The sequence below is a fragment of the Trematomus bernacchii genome, unplaced genomic scaffold (genome assembly GCF_902827165.1).
Source record: "Trematomus bernacchii unplaced genomic scaffold, fTreBer1.1, whole genome shotgun sequence".
NCBI lineage: Eukaryota > Metazoa > Chordata > Actinopteri > Perciformes > Nototheniidae > Trematomus > Trematomus bernacchii.
Genome location: NW_022987835.1, coordinates 35,807 through 57,951, shown reverse-complemented (window position 1 = coordinate 57,951; position 22,145 = coordinate 35,807). Strand labels below are relative to the sequence as shown.

General features: G+C 42.4%; 1 protein-coding gene across 1 annotated transcript in view; it reads left to right on the top strand.

Moving 5' to 3' along the window:
* The window catches only part of vwa5b1 (von Willebrand factor A domain containing 5B1), a 55,191-nt gene extending 37,962 nt beyond the window's left edge, over positions 1 to 17,229 (top strand). Inside the window, 8 exon segments of the mRNA XM_034152755.1 lie at positions 1,548 to 1,811; positions 10,466 to 10,603; positions 10,682 to 10,813; positions 11,470 to 11,541; positions 11,704 to 11,773; positions 12,092 to 12,215; positions 16,320 to 16,578; positions 16,861 to 17,229. Coding sequence (XP_034008646.1) covers positions 1,548 to 1,811; positions 10,466 to 10,603; positions 10,682 to 10,813; positions 11,470 to 11,541; positions 11,704 to 11,773; positions 12,092 to 12,215; positions 16,320 to 16,578; positions 16,861 to 17,168 — 1,367 coding nt within the window. The 3' untranslated portion in view covers positions 17,169 to 17,229.
* The last annotated feature ends 4,916 nt before the right edge of the window (positions 17,230 to 22,145 follow it).

Sequence of the window (22,145 nt, the reverse complement as noted above, 5' to 3'; positions counted from 1 at the left end):
CCACACCGTGCACGTGCATATGCGAGTCATGGTGAGATATCTGGATTCAGAGGTTTCTTTTTCTTTGCACAGCATGAAAGAAAGGCCAAATGAATGGGCTGTGATTTTAGTATTTTTAAGCAGAGGTCAATAATTTGTACGGCCCTCGGAGGATGTTGAAGAAATTGAAATGGCCGTTGAGAGGAAAAAGGTTCCCACACTTTGATGCACCTCACCACTCTTTATTAAGCTTTCTGTATGGAGTAAACCAACATGATGTAGCAGTTATTGAGCTTCATGCCTCATCTCCAGATCAGTCTACAGACTCCATTGATCTCTCTCTCTGAGCTCTGGACGTGTTGCCAGGTTCCCAAACTGAGGTGCTTTTATTGGTCCGTGTAAATGCAGCATGAAGGGAAACTGGAGGAATACAAATCCTTTATTCAATCTGATTTAATATCTGAAGAATAGATTTAAATGACATTCATCTAAAATCCATGACGCGCACAGAGGTGACTCTGGAGCAGGAAATGGGTTTCTAAATGAATCAGGAGCAGAAAAGCCGGCACTTTTTTCGATTATAATTATTATTGGAGATCCCTTCCAGCAGAGAGTACACTCCACATGTACGGGCTCATGTTGCCCAGGCAACAGCCCGTTTGCCCTTTTTGGCTCTGGAGAGAGCGAGAGTTTTTTTTTTTTTTTGTTGGCCGAATCAACATGATAAGCCCACAATGAGTATTGTAGCGCCTCGCTGCGGGAAACACACCTTGTCAGCGCTGTCATCTGCCCCCAGTCACGGGACTTTGTTTACAATCTGACAGCTGGAAGCAAAGGAAAGTCCTCTGAAGTGTGCTGTGTGTTGAAGTTATTCTATCAAGAGACATTTCTGATCACTTTCTGCTGAGGCTGCAGTAAAAGCTCTCTGTCACTGCGTCCTTCACCACACTGAGGGATCATGCCATGTGCCACGCTTTGGAGGCCAACCCCCGGGTCAATCTGTCCCCGGGAATGTCCCCGTTTTTAAATATGCTTATATTGATTTTGTATTTTCTCATGGCAGTTAGAGGATAGGGGACAAACCAGGGGACTTTACTTCCCCTTGACACCGTCGGTTATTTACAAAAAAACACCTAAATATAGCCTACTTGTTGTTATTGTGCTTCTGTCTTTCTGCGTCTTTCCATCCATAAACTCCCTCAACGGGCCGCTCGCTCTCTTCTCTTGATCGCCCTCTCACGGAGAACACTTCACTGTCCCGCTTTATTGTAGGATTTATAGAATCCTTTATTGTCATTATTCAGGTATACAATGAGATGAGTAGAGCTACTCCTTTTTTTTAAGGTGCCATCAAAAATACAAACAAACAAACAAACAAGAGACGTACACATTCAGAAGAAAAACAACATACAAACAACAAGCATTCAGACTTCAATATGCAGATAAAGTTAAAGTGCAGGAATATATCGGTTTGAGTACAAATATGTTTGAATGTGTATAAATATATATACAGTATATATATTGAGTCCGTGCAAGCTGGAGTATATGAAGGCGTTGTGTTGTTCCAGACGGGTACGGCCATCAGCTGGTCCAGGCAGAAACCCCCCAGGAGGTCCAGGCCTCAGACCTGGGGTCAGCTGACTGCAAAGCCGTGGTGTCCGGCCTGCTGAGCGGACGCCCGGCCAGCTGGGAGGTCGTGTTCGACATCGAGCCGTTCCTCAGCGGGCGCGAGCGAGAAGAGAAGGTTCACGAGGAACTCTGGAACGAGACCTTCCACCACCTGGCCGGCAGATCCATCATCAGAGACTTCGAGAACATGGCCGACGCCGAGAGCGAGATCGAGCACGGTGAGCACCGGGTCCACCGTTTATTATTAACCAGAAATACTCCGTCTGTCCCACAGCAGGGACATTTAGACTGGGACAGATAAAGAGACAGACAGATAAAGAGACAGACAGATGAAGAGACAGACAGATAAAGAGACAGACAGATAAAGAGACGGACAGATAAAGAGACGGACAGAGAAAGAGACAGACAGATGAAGAGACAGACAGATGAAGAGACAGACAGATGAAGAGACAGAGACGGACAGATAAAGAGACAGACAGATGAAGAGACAGACAGATGAAGAGACAGACAGATAAAGAGACGGACAGATAAAGAGACGGACAGAGAAAGAGACAGACAGATGAAGAGACAGACAGATGAAGAGACAGACAGATGAAGAGACAGACAGATGAAGAGACAGACAGATGAAGAGACAGACAGATGAAGAGACAGAGACGGACAGATAAAGAGACAGACAGATGAAGAGACAGACAGATGAAGAGACAGACAGATAAAGAGACAGAGACGGACAGATAAAGAGACAGACAGATGAAGAGACAGAGACAGACAGATGAAGAGACAGACAGATAAAAAGACAGAGACGGACAGATAAAGAGACGGACAGATAAAGAGACAGACAGATGAAGAGACAGACAGATGAAGAGACAGACAGATAAAGAGACAGACAGATAAAGAGACAGACAGATGAAGAGACAGACAGATAAAGAGACGGACAGAGACAGAGACGGACAGATAAAGAGACAGACAGATGAAGAGACAGACAGATAAAGAGACAGAGACGGACAGATAAAGAGACAGACAGATGAAGAGACAGACAGATGAAGAGACAGACAGATAAAGAGACAGAGACGGACAGATAAAGAGACAGACAGATAAAGAGACAGAGACGGACAGATAAAGAGACGGACAGATAAAGAGACAGACAGATAAAGAGACAGAGACGGACAGATAAAGAGACGGACAGATAAAGAGACAGACAGATAAAGAGACAGAGACGGACAGATAAAGAGACGGACAGATAAAGAGACAGACAGATAAAGAGACGGACAGAGACAGAGACGGACAGATAAAGAGACAGACAGATGAAGAGACAGACAGATAAAGAGACAGAGACGGACAGATAAAGAGACAGACAGATGAAGAGACAGACAGATGAAGAGACAGACAGATAAAGAGACAGAGACAGACAGATAAAGAGACGGACAGATAAAGAGACAGACAGATAAAGAGACAGAGACGGACAGATAAAGAGACGGACAGATAAAGAGACAGACAGATAAAGAGACAGAGACGGACAGATAAAGAGACGGACAGATAAAGAGACAGACAGATAAAGAGACGGACAGAGACAGAGACGGACAGATAAAGAGACAGACAGATGAAGAGACAGACAGATAAAGAGACAGAGACGGACAGATAAAGAGACAGACAGATGAAGAGACAGACAGATGAAGAGACAGACAGATAAAGAGACGGACAGATGAAGAGACGGACAGATAAAGAGACGGACAGATGAAGAGACGGACAGATGAAGAGACAGAGACGGACAGATAAAGAGACGGACAGATGAAGAGACAGAGACGGACAGATAAAGAGACAGAGACAGACAGATGAAGAGACAGACAGATAAAAAGACAGAGACGGACAGATAAAGAGACGGACAGATAAAGAGACAGACAGATGAAGAGACAGACAGATGAAGAGACAGACAGATAAAGAGACAGACAGATAAAGAGACAGACAGATGAAGAGACAGACAGATAAAGAGACGGACAGAGACAGAGACGGACAGATAAAGAGACAGACAGATGAAGAGACAGACAGATAAAGAGACAGAGATGGACAGATAAAGAGACAGACAGATAAAGAGACAGAGACGGACAGATAAAGAGACGGACAGATAAAGAGACAGACAGATAAAGAGACAGAGACGGACAGATAAAGAGACGGACAGATAAAGAGACAGACAGATAAAGAGACGGACAGATAAAGAGACAGACAGATAAAGAGACGGACAGAGACAGAGACGGACAGATAAAGAGACAGACAGATGAAGAGACAGACAGATAAAGAGACAGAGACGGACAGATAAAGAGACAGACAGATGAAGAGACAGACAGATGAAGAGACAGACAGATGAAGAGACGGACAGATGAAGAGACGGACAGATAAAGAGACGGACAGATGAAGAGACGGACAGATGAAGAGACAGAGACGGACAGATAAAGAGACGGACAGATGAAGAGACGGACAGATAAAGAGACAGACAGATAAAGAGACGGACAGAGACAGAGACGGACAGATAAAGAGACAGACAGATGAAGAGACAGACAGATAAAGAGACAGAGACGGACAGATAAAGAGACAGACAGATGAAGAGACAGACAGATGAAGAGACAGACAGATAAAGAGACGGACAGATGAAGAGACGGACAGATAAAGAGACGGACAGATGAAGAGACGGACAGATGAAGAGACAGAGACGGACAGATAAAGAGACGGACAGATGAAGAGACAGAGACGGACAGATGAAGAGACAGAGACGGACAGATGAAGAGACAGAGACGGACAGATAAAGAGACGGACAGATGAAGAGACGGACAGATGAAGAGACAGAGACGGACAGATAAAGAGACGGACAGATGAAGAGACAGAGACGGACAGATGAAGAGACAGAGACGGACAGATGAAGAGACGGACAGATGAAGAGACGGACAGATGAAGAGACGGACAGATGAAGAGACAGAGACGGACAGATAAAGAGACAGAGACGGACAGATAAAGAGACGGACAGATGAAGAGACAGAGACGGACAGATGAAGAGACAGACAGATAAAGAGACGGACAGATGAAGAGACGGACAGATAAAGAGACGGACAGATGAAGAGACGGACAGATGAAGAGACAGAGACGGACAGATAAAGAGACGGACAGATGAAGAGACAGACAGATAAAGAGACAGACAGATAAAGAGACAGACAGATAAAGAGACAGACAGATAAAGAGACGGACAGATAAAGAGACGGACAGATAAAGAGACAGACAGATAAAGAGAATAATGAATCATAATTCCTTCGAGTCCCGCAGCGGGGACATGTACAGCGTTACAGCCACAAGGACATAGCAGGCAAAATAAATCTGACAATAACAAAGAGTAGCTGACATGTTGAATATAGAGATATTTTTAAATTATTGCCCAGTAGAAAAGTAGTCTAACATATTTTTTAAAAGACGTGCATAATAAATAATTAGGTAAAGAAGCAGAATACAGTAGACTTTAGAGAAATACAGAACAGTAGACTTTAGAGAAATACAGAATAGTAGACTTTAGAGAAATACAGAATAGTAGACTTTAGATGAATACAGAACAGTAGACTTTAGAGGAATACAGAATAGTAGACTTTAGAGAAATACAGAATAGTAGACTTTAGAGGAATACAGAATAGTAGACTTTAGAGAAATACAGAATAGTAGACTTTAGAGGAATACAGAATAGTAGACTTTAGAGGAATACAGAATAGTAGACTTTAGAGAAATACAGAACAGTAGACTTTAGAGGAATACAGAATAGTAGACTTTAGAGGAATACAGAATAGTAGACTTTAGAGGAATACAGAATAGTAGACTTTAGAGGAATACAGAACAGTAGACTTTAGAGGAATACAGAATAGTAGACTTTAGAGGAATACAGAATAGTAGACTTTAGAGAAATACAGAATAGTAGACTTTAGAGGAATACAGAACAGTAGACTTTAGAGAAATACAGAATAGTAGACTTTAGAGAAATACAGAATAGTAGACTTTAGAGGAATACAGAACAGTAGACTTTAGAGGAATACAGAATAGTAGACTTTAGAGGAATACAGAACAGTAGACTTTAGAGGAATACAGAATAGTAGACTTTAGAGGAATACAGAACAGTAGACTTTAGAGGAATACAGAATAGTAGACTTTAGAGAAATACAATCGAAAAGGAACATTTTCGGCTTTCTGGATTTTTTCAACCGATTTCTACATTTTAAGGAAAAGAAATATTAATTAAAATAATGTTTGGGTAAACTTAAAGGGTAATCTTAATCTCTGAATTATATGTTTCTTATATTGCAAGGTTCATTTGAATTACTTTGAGTCACTCTGCACCAGACGTGGCTATAAACTTCATAACTTACATTTTCTTTCAAACGTAATTGTTTTCAGAACATGATCTTTCTTTTTGGAATAACCAACCCAGCTAGCGGGGAACGTTCTCACAATTTTGGCTAACGTTACCTATTGGTTCTAATAAGGTTTTAAAGAAACGTTTTAATCTGATGTTCAAAGAACATTTTAAAGGATGTTTATTTGTTCAAATAATGTTCCTATAAGGTTTAAGGTTAACTAAGACATAACGTTTTAACTGCAACATTCAGAGGATGTTTTGAGGATGTTATTGAGGCCTGAGATGACAGAAAGTTTTTTTTATAAAACGTTCCTTTAACGTGATATGTTAACAAAGGTGGAACGTTTTGCCTGCAACATTCTAAGGATGTGTTTTGGACGTTGTTGGGTAACACATTAAAGATGTTCTTTATAAAACGTTCCCTCAATGTTACATGATAACAAATGAAGAACATTTTGAAAGCAACATTCTGAAAATGTTTTCAGGATGTTATTCTTTTTTTATAAAACGTTCCTGTGATGGCAAATATTAACACGGTCATGGTCAACGTCAGATTTATTTCTAGAGCGCTTTAAAAAACAAACTTGTTGCATTTGTTTGAAAAGGATGTTTTAAAAAAAATCTGATGTCACCATATTTTCCTTTTGAAAAAAACAAACAAGCACTTAATTAATGATAAGCTGTAAGCAGATATTGCATGTTTGCGGTGCCATGTGTGAGTTCCCAGCTAGAAATGTTTGTTACCATTCGTTGTTCTAGGAATGTTTTCAGCGGGACGTTTTATTTTGGTTCCCAGACTGTTCTTCTGAAAGGTAGGATAACGTTCTTTAAAAACATTATTGAAATGTTTGGTGATAACCTTCTTAAGATGTTTTTGATAACATTGTTAGAACATTATGCCCTACTGTTCTTAAAACGTTTTCAGCAGGACGTTTTAGTTTGGTTCCCAGACTGTTCTTCTGAAAGGTAGGATAACGTTCTTTAAAAACATTCTGGAAATGTTTGGTGATAACCTTCTTAAAATGTTTTTGTTAGGACAGAGGGGCTAAAGAACTGTTTTGTGTTCTTGATAACTATGGACTGACTCAGCATGTGGCGGAGCCCACGCACAACAAGGGGCACACTCTGGACTTAATTATCTCAAAGGGTCTGAATATCTCAAAGGTTGTGGTGACTGATGTTGCACTCTCTGATCATTCCTGTGTTTTCTTTGAGAGCTCTATTTCTGTTCACAAAAATGTTCAGAAAGAGGTAACCACAAAGCGATATTTAACTGAAAATACTAGGGAAATGTTTACTCATAATTTCTCATCCACACTTGCCCCTGCTAACATCTCAGTAAATGAGCTAGTAGATCATTTTAATTCAAAAATTAAAAATGTTATAGATACCATTGCTCCAACTAAGGTAAAGGAAGTGATTAGCAAGAAAATATCTCCATGGAGAAAGGCCATGACCGTGAGAACAGAAAAAAGAGAGTGTCGAAAAGCTGAACGTAGGTGGCGAAAAACAAATCTCCAGGTTCACTTTGAAATCTATAAAGAGAGACTTGGCCTTTATAATTTGGAATTGAAAAACGCACGACAGTCTTTCTTCTCTGACATCATTACCAAAAACAAAAACAACGCACGTGCCTTGTTTGCTACCGTCGACAGACTAACTAACCCCCCAGTGTCAGTAGCCTCTGAATTTCTATCCACCAGGGCGTGCAATGATTTTGCCTCCTTCTTCACTGACAAAATTCAGAAAATTAGACAAGCAGTCAGTGCCTCTACATCAGGTACAGCAAATGTTTTGTCCCTATGTCCACCTAATATCAATTCAAACACCATGACACAATTCCATCAGATTAATGGTAAAAACTTAGAGGACATTATTCAACTTCTGAAATCCTCCTCCTGCTGCCTTGATATTATTCCAACAGGATTTTTCAAAGATGTTTTTCCTTGCATGGCCTCAGATCTACTTCATATAGTAAACACATCTCTTCACTCAGGTATTTTTCCAGAGGCCCTGAAAACTGCAGTCATTAAACCGCTCTTAAAAAAGAATAATCTAGATGCCTCAGTAATGAACAATTACAGGCCAATATCAAACCTGCCATTTCTAGGTAAAATCATTGAAAAAGTAGTATTTCAACAGTTGAGTAACTTCTTGCATTTAAATAACTGTTTGGATGTGTTCCAGTCAGGATTTCGTCCAAACCACAGCACTGAGACTGCTCTTGTAAAGGTCTTCAATGACATCCACTTAAACACAGACAGTGGCAGAACTTCAGTGTTAGTATTATTAGATCTCAGTGCTGCATTTGACACTGTTGACCACAACATATTACTAGACCGACTAGAAAACTGGGTGGGACTTTCGGCAACAGTTCTAAATTGGTTTGAGTCCTACTTAAAGGACAGAAAAAAACTTTATTTCTATAGGTAAATACACATCTGAGTTGACAAATATGACATGTGGGGTACCTCAAGGCTCCATCTTGGGGCCTCTTCTCTTTAACATCTACATGCTACCACTGGCTCAGATAATGAAAAAGAACAAAATAAGTTACCATAGCTATGCGGATGACACACAAATTTACGTAACAATTTCACCAGGAGACTATGCTCCAATTCAAACACTGAGTAAGTGCATTGAACAAATCAATGACTGGATGTGTCAGAACTTTCTCCAATTAAACAAAGATAAAACTGAGGTAATGGTTTTTGGAGCCAAGGCAGAACGTATAAAAGTTAGCGCTGAGCTTCAGTCTGCAATGTTCAAAACAACAGATAAAGCCAGAAATCTAGGTGTAGTCATGGACTCTGACCTGAGTTTCAATAGTCACATTAAAACAGTTACTAAATCAGCCTACTATCACCTAAAGAACATATCTAGGATTAAAAGACTAATGTCACAGCAGGATTTGGAAAAACTTGTCCATGCTTTTATCTTCAGTAGACTCGACTACTGCAATGGTGTCTTTACAGGTCTCACTAAAAAATCTATTAGAAAGCTGCAGCTAATTCAGAACGCCGCTGCTCGAGTCCTCACTAACACTAAGAAAGTGGATCACATCACTCCTGTTCTGAAGTCTTTACACTGGCTTCCTGTGTGTCAAAGAATAGATTTCAAAATATTGTTGCTGGTTTATAAAGCTTTGAATGGTTTAGGCCCAAAATACATGTCTGACCTACTGCTAAATTATGAACCATCCAGAACCCTCAGGTCTTCAGGGACTGGTCAACTTTCTGTCCCCAGAGTCAGAACTAAACATGGTAAAGCAGCATTCAGTTATTATGCTCCGAATATCTGGAACAAACTCCCAGAAACCTGCAGGTCCGCTGCAACTCTTACTACTTTTAAATCCAGGCTGAAGACTTTTCTTTTTGCCGCTGCTTTTAATTGAACTATTCACATCTTAAACTGCACTGTAACTTTTAACTTTTATCCATGTATTTTTTCTTTTAATGTTTATTTTATTATCTTTCCTTTTTAATGACTGATTTTAAATGCCATTTTTAAAATGTCTTCCATTTTTGTAAAGCACTTTGAATTACCTTGTGTTGAAAGGTGCTATATAAATAAACTTGCCTTGCCTTGCCTTGCCTTGCCTTTGATAACCTTCTTAAGATGTTTTTGATAACATTGTTAGAACATTATGCCCTACTGTTCTTAAAACGTTTTCAGCGGGACGTTTTATTTTAAACATTTTAAGAACAGTAGGGCATAATGTTCTAACAATGTTATCAAAAACATCTTAAGAAGGTTATCAAAAACATTTTAAGAAGGTTATCACCAAACATTTTAAGACGGTTATCACCAAACATTTTAAGAATGTTTTTAGAGAACGTTATCCTACCTTTCAGAAGAACGTTCTGGGAACCAAAAGAAAACTTCCCGCTGAAAACATTCCTAGAACAATGAATGTATCATTCTCAGAATGTTTTTAGAACCAAACATTTCTAGCTGGGAAGTTTTTATTTTGCCTTCCATTAACCAAATGATTAAAACTGGGCCTGTAACCCATGAGAAAACTTCCTTACAAACACAGTTTTATATAAGGGAGTGACTTTTATGACAGTCGGATAAAACAATACGTACATTTATTTTCTGGTTAGCCTTAAAAGTAGATCTTGCATCCCACTAAGAGATTGAATTCTGTTTGATCTGATCAAAGGAGATGATTTTTGTACCATCCAGCAAATTAAAAAAGGGAAACGATTAGGTTGATATGTTTTTACCTCAACCTGGCGCGTAAATCATGCTAGGCTACGCTAGGCTACACTAGGCTACGCTAACTGGCTGCAGCTCCATATTTAACAGACACTAAGGAGTATGTCATTGTGTAAATCCCAACAGAAGGTGCTTACACGCTCTTCCAGCTGTATTTAATGTATCAGTAGTGTATGATGTATCCATGGAGCGATGCTGATATGTAAAACTGTATTTTTGTGATGAAATGTTTTGTTTTCTGCTCACTACACCCCCCAGGTCCTGGCAGGAAGTACCAGCTGTTTGCGATCCACACCAGCAAGTCCTGCAACATCCTGAGCAAACACACGGCGTTCGTTCCCATCGACCTGGACACCAACGAGTACCTGCACACCTGCATCGAGTACTCAAACGCAGGTGAGGAAGACTTTGAACATCCGTTACCTGTGTTTCAACATCCAGCTGAAACTAAAGGGATCTCCTTCCTGTGTCCAGGGGAGGGTCTGAAGAGGGGGTCCCGGTCCAGCTCTCGCTCCGGGAGCAGGAAGAACCGAGGGTACTCCGTGGGGCTCGGACGCTCGCAGTCCGGAGGAGTTTCTGAGGACGCTGAGGACTTCCTGATCAACAGTATGACCAGATCAATATTCAGATCACATTCAAGGAGGCAAACAGCAGCAGGATCCACACCACCGACCAACAATAAGAATAAGAGAGCTGGAGGAACAGAAGGATTTACTGTTACTGTGATAAAGGGAGCCCAAATACTTAACGATAACCATCTCGTCAAGATGTGTTTAGAATAAAAATCACAGCCAAATTCACAAGTTAGACAATGCAAGACATTTGAGGCGCTGGATTAGTTACACAATATTATCAATTCTCAATATCTGTACTCAAAATACCTGAGTTATCTTCCATATATCTGTATATCTCCACACCCCCATGGACTAAAAGTAGACGGATTTCATATTCTGAGAGACGGTATGAGGTTTTATGAGTTTATATGCGTCTGTCTTTATGAAACGTTAGCGTTGCAGCGTGTTGAGGTCTCCGTGAGGACCATCGGCCTCCTGCTGGGCGCAGACTGTTTTCAGAGCGTAGCAACAACAGAGAGAGAAGCTGAGCACAGATTCAAACAAAGCCTAAAATAAAGAGAGCGCAGCCGGGCAGAAGAGCAAGAGACCTGCTGCCTCTGTGTGGAAACATCAGGTTGAGTTTGGAATAAAAAGAGGAAACGATAGCGGGTGAAGCTGAGATTAATTCTTGTTTATTCTGTGTTTCAGACGGAGAGGACGGGGCGTCTCCGTGCAGCACGCCGTCCTCCGCCGGCTGGGAGCGCTGCAGCTTCACCGAGGGTACGGAAACACAGCTTTATTTCACTATTAAACCTTTATTAACAATGCTATGTTAGCCCCATGGAGCTCATCTGTTTCCCAAAAGGAGACAGCAGGACTGTGTCACAATGCAAGATACACACTAACATTGTTCCACATTAAAATGTCTCTGTGTGTCTTCAGTCTGCCAGAGGAGTCCCTCCGTCACCTCCGACCAATCACAGAAATCAGTGGAGAGCATTTTTTCTGCCAGGTGGGTGATGCATTCAACTACTCCCATAAAATTAGTGTTAGCGGTGGAGACGTGAAGTCATGTGAGCGTGCTGTAGTTCCTTTATAGCCTAGCGTTAGCTTTGTACTTCAGGAATGGTAAAGTGTTGTTAATGTGGAGAAGATCCTGCTGAACTAAACGTTTGTTTGACACAGAGATTATTTTCTGACATAACCAGAGCATCTGCCTGGAGAGGTTTGTGTTGAAGGATGGAGGGTAACAACAGTGCTTCCCAGCAGACGCCATGTGACAGTGTTGTGTTCTCCATGCTGTCCCCCCCCCCCCCCCCCCCCCCCTCAGATTGGCTCTCAGCAGGACGCGCCTCCTGACTCGAGCGGCTAAAGGCTTCATGTGTCGATCGCACAGCAAGTCTGGAGACTCGATGGGAGAGAGCGACAACGAGAACAAAGACTACATTCCTCTGGTGAGCGGCAGATCTGACCGGAGACAAAGAGATATGGGTTGTTAGGAAGCATTAGAAGACACAGGCGTAGTGGATGCTTTAAGGTTTCTTACCCATATTTAGGTTGGTTTGGGTTCACGGAGCACAAATTAAAACATTATTTGCTGGGATGAAAGAGCAAAAGTCTTTCTTATTTATCAGGAAATTGGCAAATAACAATCAAACATGTTAATGAACAAAAGAAAAGTAGAACCAGTTCATCTGGCATGACTTTATCTTTATTCACCCTGCAGCCTTCGTCCTTTGCCTGTCCTCTACCTGTCCTCTACCTGTCCTCTACCTGTCCTCTACCTGTCCTCTACCTGTCCTCTACCTGTCCTCTACCTGTCCTCTACCTGTCCTCTACCTGTCCTCTACCTGTCCTCTACCTGTCCTCTACCTGTCCTCTCAGCATCCACTGTGTTCTGGTTCACTCCCTGCAGTCTGCTGCGGCCTGTGGTGCCTTCAGGGACAACGATAGTGAATAGTCACATTCAGGGAGGGACACACTGGGGCTGCTATATTAAAGGTATTTATTGCAACAAACTGCCCCAGCAAACTGCCCCAACAAACTGCCCCAACAAACTGAAACTGCCCCAACAAACTGAAACTGCCCCAACAAACTGCCCCAACAAACTGCCCCAACAAACTTCCCCAACAAACTGAAACTGCCCCAACAAACTGCCCCAACAAACTGCCCCAACAAACTGCCCCAACAAACTGAAACTGCCCCAACAAACTGAAACTGCCCCAACAAACTAACTGCCCAACTGCCCAACAACTGCCCCAACAACTGCCCCAACAACTTCCCCAACAAAACTGAAACTGCCCCACAAACTGGAAACTTCCCCAACAAACTGAAACTGCCCCAACAAACTGAAACTGCCCCAACAAACTGCCCCAACAAACTGCCCCAAACAAACTGCCCCAACAAACTGCCCCAACAAACTGAAACTGCCCAACAACTGCCCCAACAAACTGCCCCAACAAACTGAAACTGCCCAACAAACTGCCCCAACAAACTGAAACTGCCCCAACAAACTGAAACTGCCCCAACAAACTGAAACTTCCCCAACAAACTGAAACTTCCCCAACAAACTGAAACTGCCCCAACAAACTGCCCCAACAAACTGCCCCAACAAACTGCCCCAACAAACTGAAACTGCCCCAACAAACTGAAACTTCCCCAACAAACTGAAACTTCCCCAACAAACTGAAACTGCCCCAACAAACTGCCCCAACAAACTGAAACTGCCCCAACAAACTGAAACTTCCCCAACAAACTGAAACTGCCCCAACAAACTGCCCCAACAAACTGCCCCAACAAACTGCCCCAACAAACTGCCCCAACAAACTGAAACTGCCCCAACAAACTGCCCCAACAAACTGCCCCAACAAACTGAAACTGCCCCCAACAACTGCTCCCAACAAACTGCCCCAACAAACTGCCCCAACAAACTGCCCCAACAAACTGAAACTGCCCCAACAAACTGAAACTTCCCCAACAAACTGAAACTGCCCCAACAAACTGCCCCAACAAACTGCCCCAACAAACTGCCCCAACAAACTGCCCCAACAAACTGAAACTGCCCCAACAAACTGCCCCAACAAACTGCCCCAACAAACTGCCCCAACAAACTGAAACTGCCCCAACAAACTGAAACTGCCCCAACAAACTGCCCCAACAAACTGAAACTGCCCCAACAAACTGCCCCAACAAAACTGCCCCAACAACTGAAACTGCCCCCAACAAACTGCCCCAACAAACTGCCCGACAAACTGCCCCAACAAACTTCCCCAACAACTGAAACTGCCCCAACAAACTGAAACTGCCCCAACAAACTGAAACTGCCCCAACAAACTGCCCCAACAAACTGAAACTGCCCCAACAAACTGCCCCAACAAACTGCCCCAACAAACTGAAACTGCCCCAACAAACTGCCCCAACAAACTGCCCCAACAAACTGAAACTGCCCCCAACAAACTGCCCCAACAAACTGCCCCAACAAACTGCCCCAACAAACTGCCCCAACAAACTGAAACTGCCCCAACAAACTGCCCCAGCAAACTGAAACTGCCCCAACAAACTGCCCCAACAAACTGCCCCAGCAAACTGCCCCAACAAACTGAAACTACCCCAACAAACTGCCCCAACCAACTGCCCCAACAAACTGAAACTACCCCAGCAAACTGCCCCAACAAAACTACCCAACAAACTGCCCCAACAAACTGCCCCAACAAACTGAAACTACCCCAACAAACTGCCCCAACAAACTGCTCCAGTTTCATCACAACACGCTGAAAGGGATGGGGGCAATAAGCAGCTGCTCTTCTGATTGGTTTAGAGGGAGGGCTGCGTCGTGCAAGCTTAACGGACCCAACAAAACCTTTGCAGAACAACCCGAGTGTGTCCAGTCCCTTATGGATAAATAGATAATATGAAGGTAATACAAATGTCAGCGGTGGATTACAGCAATCTAAGAACTTGTATATAGTTTCAAAGAGAACCTTTGGTCAGGGTTTTCAGAAAGTTTGTTTCTTGCAGTTTAAAATGAGCGAGAGAGCAGCACAGATCACAGACCCAGAGAGATGCAGAAACATGCTCTGTCACCACCGACCTGTTTCAGGTGCAATTTAAACAATGATTTCCTTCAGATTCACTTCATATTGAACTATTCATTAACTCCAAAACTGACCATGCATTGTAGTCGTATAATGATCGTGACATGAACTCTAGATCTGACTGCTTTCTGAGCTCGTACTCCTCACAGCAGACGTCTCTCTGAGTCTCAGCTCCACTAACGACCTGCACAGACCCAGGACCTGAGACACAGCAGACGTCTCTCTGAGTCTCAGCTCCACTAACGATCTGCACAGACCCAGGACCTGAGACACAGCAGACGTCTCTCTGAGTCTCAGCTCCACTAACGACCTGCACAGACCCAGGACCTGAGACACAGCAGACGTCTCTCTGAGTCTCAGCTCCACTAACGACCTGCACAGACCCAGGACCTGAGACACAGCAGACGTCTCTCTGAGTCTCAGCTCCACTAACGATCTGCACAGACCCAGGACCTGAGACACAGCAGTGGATATATCCGGATGTTTCCCACCTGAGCGTCCTGCTGACATGACAACATGTCCTCCTGCAGCAACAAAAGAAACGTCCAGTTATAGACAGCCTGTGTATCTGAGGCTCTGATTACCCGGCGCACGACAACACATGTTTTATTCATCGCTGTCAGATTCAAAGCCTCCTGCAGGTCGAATAATAATGCTCTCTTTCTTTAAGGACAACCAGCGGCTGTTTGCAGCAGGAAGTCATGAACAAAGGGTGTTTTAAACATCAAGCCCTCACCTCTTATTGCTTTGCATGAATAAGTAAATATAAAACCATTAACAGAAGAGAAACTCACAGGGTTTCAAATGTGAGACAAAATGCATTCATTTCCTTTAACCTACCTCCTCCGTTTACTGCAGTATTTCATAGTACAAGTACTGAGACAACAAACTGCAGTTAGCACTTACAGGTGGAAAATAGGCCGATGTATTCACAATATAATATAAATATTCATCTGACAGTTCTTACACTATGGACAGTAGAAGGAGGTGTTATGATCCTATTGGTTTTCCCTGTTTTATTTTCATCTGTCTTTGGTTTCCTGTTTTAGTTTGAAAAGCGTTCACCCCCGTCTTGCTTCCTGTCTCTGTGTTTTCTCCTCCCTCCCCACCTGTGTCTTGTTCTTGTGATTAGTATTGTGTGCATTTAAGTTCTGGTTCTTCTGTCAGTCTTTGTGTGAGTCTTGAAGTCGTTGGAAGGATTTTGTTCTGACGGATGTAATGTTTGGCCTGGTTCCGCAATTAAAGGATTTTAGATTTCAACCAATCTTCTGCATTTGGGTCTTGTGTACCTTGCCCTCCAGCTGTGACAGGAGGTATAAACATATCAGGTATAAAGAACACAGTATAATACAGAGAGAATACAGAATAGGATTATATCATAGACCGTTATTGATGTTTCTAAATAATATGAATAATAAGAGTAAGCCATAGAGAATACAGTTGTTTCCTGTTTCCTGTGTGCAGGTGTTGCTGCAGTTAGCCAGCGGGGCGTTTCCTCTGGACGCCGCGCTGTGCTTCGCTACCAGCGTTCCCATGGAGAAGCTGAAGTGGACGTCTCCGTTCAGCAGCCATCGAAACAGCCTGGCCCCCCAGAGAGACCCAGAGTTCAGCAGCATGGCCCCCCAGAGAGACCCAGAGTTCAGCAGCCTGGCCCCCCAGAGAGACCCAGAGTTCAGCCCGCCTCATGACCCCCCGTCATCAGGGAGTCTCTGCACCGAGCCCCAGGCGTCCCTTCATACTCATGTATTTATAATAACTTGCTTTATATTTTGTTACTGTACATTTCAAAGTCAACTTTATTGCCAATCTTTCAGTTTGTGTGTACAGACAGAGAGATCGAAATACAATATATACCTATATATACACAATCAAAAGACAACATGTATATTTTCTACTTTCTTGTTTATTTCTAGTCTTTTAATTTGTTTTGTACAATGCCATGTCTTTTTATGCTGCTGCAACACAAACATTTCCCAAATTGGGATCAATAAAGCTTATCTTATCTTTCACTCCCAGACGGACAGCGGTCGGGGCTCCGTGGACACATCGTCGCCCAGGAGGCTGGATCCGGAGAGTCTGATTTGGGGAACGGCGGTGGCGCTCGCCTGGCTGGAGCACAGCTCGGCCAGCCATTTCATCGAGTGGGAGCTAGCTGCGGCTAAGGCTAGCACGTGGCTGAGCGCACAGGAAATCCCTGAAGGACGAGATTTAGAGTCCGTGAAGGCCGCCGCCAACCAGCTGTTCATCATCCTGAGACACTGGGACGAGAACCTGCAGCTCAACATGCTCTGCTACCATCCCAGCAGCGTGTGAGGCCTAACCCTAATATTAACCCTAATATTAACCCTAATATTAACCTAACCCTAACCCTAATATTAACCCTAATATTAACCTAACCCTAACCCTAATATTAACCCTAACCCTAATATTAACCTAACCCTAACCCTAATATTAACCTAACCCTAACCCTAATATTAACCCTAACCCTAATATTAACCCTAACTCAACCAGGGCTGCGGTCCAATCGTCCAACAATCAGATCATCTTCTCCCAACCACTATTTCTTAACCTTTTGATTTGTTCCCTGGAAGAACGTTCCAAACAAAGCCCTTTGGCAAGTTACAGCTGAATCAGCGTACATTTAAATGTTTTAATTGACTGAATTTATTTGAAAAGTGGGCTTTGAATACATGAATACCACTGTGTAATATCTGTTTACATATATATATATATAATAAGAAGTACAATATAAGACAAGCACAAGTTTAATTTTTGAATTTTGAATTTGAATTTGCTGAGGGACGATTCAAAATGGCCCGTCGACCGTAGTTTAGACCCTCCTGATCTAGAGAATCAGCTCTTCTCCAAACCACTATTCCTTAATCTCTGTGAGAAACGGTCACACTTCACCTTTTGATTTGTTAACTGGATGAACGTTCCAAACAAAGCCCTTCAAGGCAAGTCACGATATGAGTTGTTAAACACTGAATCAGCACCGTAGATTTCCTAAAGCATGGTCCAGTGTTTCCTAAACTGAAGGAGATTATAAAGGAAGCTGTTAGGAGCCTTCGTAAGCAAAAGTGACAATTCAACCGCAGCCCAGCTCTCCTTGTGATGCTATGCTAACGGATGCTAGCTGTCTGTCCTCTGGAGTCTGGTTGTGTTTCTTCTCTGTTCGTGTGCTGGTTCTTCAAACATATCGCAGGCTGTTTGGTGTGTGTAGCCGGATCCCCGTTAGCATCAGATCCCCGTTAGCATGGGATCCCCGTTAGCATGGGATCCCCATTACCATGAGATCCCCGTTAGCATGGGATCCCCGTTAGCATGGGATCCCCGTTACCATGGGATCCCCGTTAGCATGGGATCCCCGTTACCATGAGATCCCCGTTAGCATCAGATCCCCGTTAGCATGGGATCCCCGTTAGCATGGGATCTCCATTACCATGAGATCCCCGTTAGCATGGGATCCCCGTTAGCATGGGATCCCCGTTAGCATGGGATCCCCATTACCATGAGATCCCCGTTAGCATGGGATCCCCATTAGCATGGGATCCCCGTTAGCATGGGATCCCCGTTAGCATGGGATCCCCGTTACCATGGGATCCCCGTTACCATGGGATCCCCGTTAGCATGGGATCCCCGTTACCATGGGATCCCCGTTAGAATGGGATCCCCGTTAGCATGGGATCCCCATTACCATGGGATCCCCGTTAGCATGGGATCCCCGTTACCATGGGATCCCCGTTAGCATGGGATCCCCGTTACCATGGGATCCCCACAGTCAGTGTTAACCCTGTAGCATGGCTGATCTTACCCTCATCATATTGATGTTCTGAGGAGCGTGCTGCAGAAACAGAAACTGTCTTCACGTCTTTACTGCATTTCCTGAACGTATCGTGCAAACATCCAGGTCCTTGCTAGCCGTCCTGCCTGTCTTTTCTAAAGCCTGTCGTTCTTAATATTTGCCATTTCTGCAGGTTTATCATAGCAGACACAGAAAAATATGCAAAAAGCTAAAGAAAATATGTGTTAAGATTTGTTGTGTGGCTTTAATGGGAATCTATGAATGTGTTTTCTACCAGCATGTTGTTATTTAGACGTGTCTTAAAGTCCAGGTTTGGTCATGCATTAGTTTTAAATGTGAAGAGAGCAGCGAGCGGAGATTTACGCCTCATAAATGTTAAAGGGGTCGTGCCAAAAAAACTACATATTTGTACCCTGTATCTGCTGCGTCGCTCAACCAGCTAACACATCTAACGCTAGCTTGCTAATGTATCACCCGCTCAGACTGAAAAAGAGGTTTTAAACCAACTTTGTAGAAAATCCTTCTGAATATAAAAAATACCTACGTTTTTTTCAACAGATTTTACAAAAGAATAACAATTCACCTAAAGAAATGATTGTATCATGAGATGGCAAACCTTAGTTTTTCTCCCACAGACGTGATACAGATATGAAGTAATACAGCTCGTCTCGTCAAACCTCCCGAGAAAGGAAGATCAGAGTTGGTTGACTCTCTTTTGACTCTCTCTGGGTCAGTGTGCATGACGGGATAATTGCTGAATTTGCAATACGCTTCGCGGCCACAACGCCCAAACAGTTAACACGCTGTCCATCGAAAATAAGTGTTTTGGGATTTAGCTTGCCAGAGAAAGTCTCCTGGAAAAATGTTCCCAAACAGCCATTTGGAAATCGGTTTATGACCGTTTTAAACATGGCGTTTACACTGTATAAACTCCCATGGTTATGTCCAATAAGAAGATCACGGCGTACAGTAAATATGTTTGGTTTGTTATTGAAGTTATGGACGTATATTTAAAGGAGTCAATGCTGACTTTGGTTTTTATCCAACTTCTACTGCTTATCTGGATTTTGTGATCGTTTTGTGAAAGTCGGCACAGACTGTGGTTTATATTTCTGCAAATGCAAAAACTTGAATCAGTGGGTCATTCGCTCGATCCCACTGTGTTATTTAACCTGGGAATATCGAAGTAAAATACATTTATTTAAAGAAAAATCTCAGTGTTAATATTCCAAAATAGCAAATCCTTAGTTTGACAGTAGCTTGTAGTTAATAAAACGTACACACAGACTTAGTAAAGGACAGTTTGGGGTTCAGTCCTGCCACGCTAACAGCTACCGTAAGTGCCTAACCAAGGTTAAAGTCAGCAGAATACCTGTGAGGGGAAATATACAGTAGGTACATGTCCGTGTTGATTTATCTTTTTCTTATTCCATCCCAGTGTTGCTTTACTCAGGTATTTATGATGTATTCTACTTGAGTTGTGAACTGCATGATCACAGGTGTTAATGTTAAAATATGTTATAATTAAAAGACTGAATTGCCATGTTGGTGCAGTAGTATTTTGCCGTCTGAATTACAGTAGATGTCAGTAATATTTAGTGCTGTAATGCAGTTGTAAGTGCAGCTGTAATCGTAAACTATAAACTGTATCTTTTATGTCCTGGGTCGGTCGTATAGTGCCGTATCACTTGCTGTTTGTGCCTTTATAAAGATTGTGACTGTTCGAGGCTCACGAAGCTTCTGTAGTGTCTCAATAACTGTCCATGACCCGAGGGTGCATGTAATAAAATAACTACCACCAAAGGTCAATGTTATATATCTATCATTGCTCCACTGCTAACAACAAGGGGTACAGATGGAGCAGCTTATTTCAGACTCCAGCTTACAGCTTGCTGCCAGCTACCTGCCAGTTACCTGCCTGCTACCTGTATCTGGGAATGTTAAGCCCTCCCACTATTTTCCAAGAGGGCGTTGCCAGATTTTCAATTTCAGGATTTAACCAGGAGATGGCGCTTCATTCACAAAAACAGAAAGACAACTTTTCATGGACTTTCAGTTTTGTTTAGAAGAGCATTTGAACACATCAATATTTTAGATCAAATAAAGTATATCTAATCTTGTAATTCAATAATATATAGTCTTTATATATTAAATAACTATGGCCAAACTAAGACTTAGTTTTTCAAAAGAGGCTTTCATAAATTGCATTTAGCTGACGCTTTTATCCAAAGCGACTTACTATTTAATAAATGGTAAATGATTATTCATAACAAATATGAGTGATGTGTGATTATTATTCATGCTATATACTGATATAGGGCTAAGTAAGCAATCAATCCTGCAAATTAACCCTTAGTTGTTCAATATATTTATTCAGACAATGTGAGTAGAAATACAGAAATTCTGCTCCCACCTAAGGCCAACGTTGCAATATTACAACATTTCCCTAAAAACTTACCAAAACGTAAACATTTTTAAAACTCTTTCATTTCTGCTCCAGAGGCTATACAACAACATCTGAAAGGTCAAAAAAACAAACAGCGCCAGACAGCCATTTGTAACATATGGGAGAATGGTGATGTGAACCAACTGGACTGGGACCAATGGGAAAATGCCTCTTCCCCTCAATGTGAAGCAAAAGATTGAGTCCTATGTTTCCAATTGGTTCCCAAATGTGAACATTATTTTGTATTTTTCTTAAATTTGACAATTTCACTTTCCACTATGTACAGGTATCTTGGGTCAGTCTTGTCTTCCAAAAATCAGGAAGTAAAGTCAAGATGTGAACTCAACACGTAGTCACTCAGAGGGGGGTACTAATTATTTTCAAATGCATATAGGCAATGCCATCCATTTACATGTACTGTAGGCAACACTGCTCTTTGAGTCAAGAATTTGAATTTGAATGGGATGGGGAGACGCTCTGCCAACACTGACCCAATCTTCTGCTCCTTACAACCCACTGCCTGTGTTTTAACATGTTCTTTTGTTTTGTTTTATTTGTTTTGTTTTAATGTTCTGTATTTTAAATTGTTTTATTTAAGTATCCCAGTAATGTATGTTGCATGTTTTAAATGTATTGTATTTACTTGTTTAAAATTAAATGTGTTTTAGATTGACTTTTAAAATCTAACTAACTAACAACAGGTATTCACTCAGAGGGGGGTAGGTACTAAATGCCACCCATTTACATGTAGGCAAACAAAGTCAAAAATCAACATACAGTAGGGGGGTGGGGGATGGTGAACGGTATGGTCAATGTTTGTAAACACAATCCCCAGGATGTGTCCTAATCAATCCAAAATAGCAGTACATATGCCGAGCCTGTACGTAGCGCTGTAACTTCCTCCACAAAAGCAGCCTTATGTTTATTCAACGTGGTGGGGGCTGTCACTACCCGATCTGTCCCCCTGCCCGATCTGCACTGCGCATGTGCGAGATGGTCCGCCATATTGAACAACTACATACGGCAACTCTACTAGGAC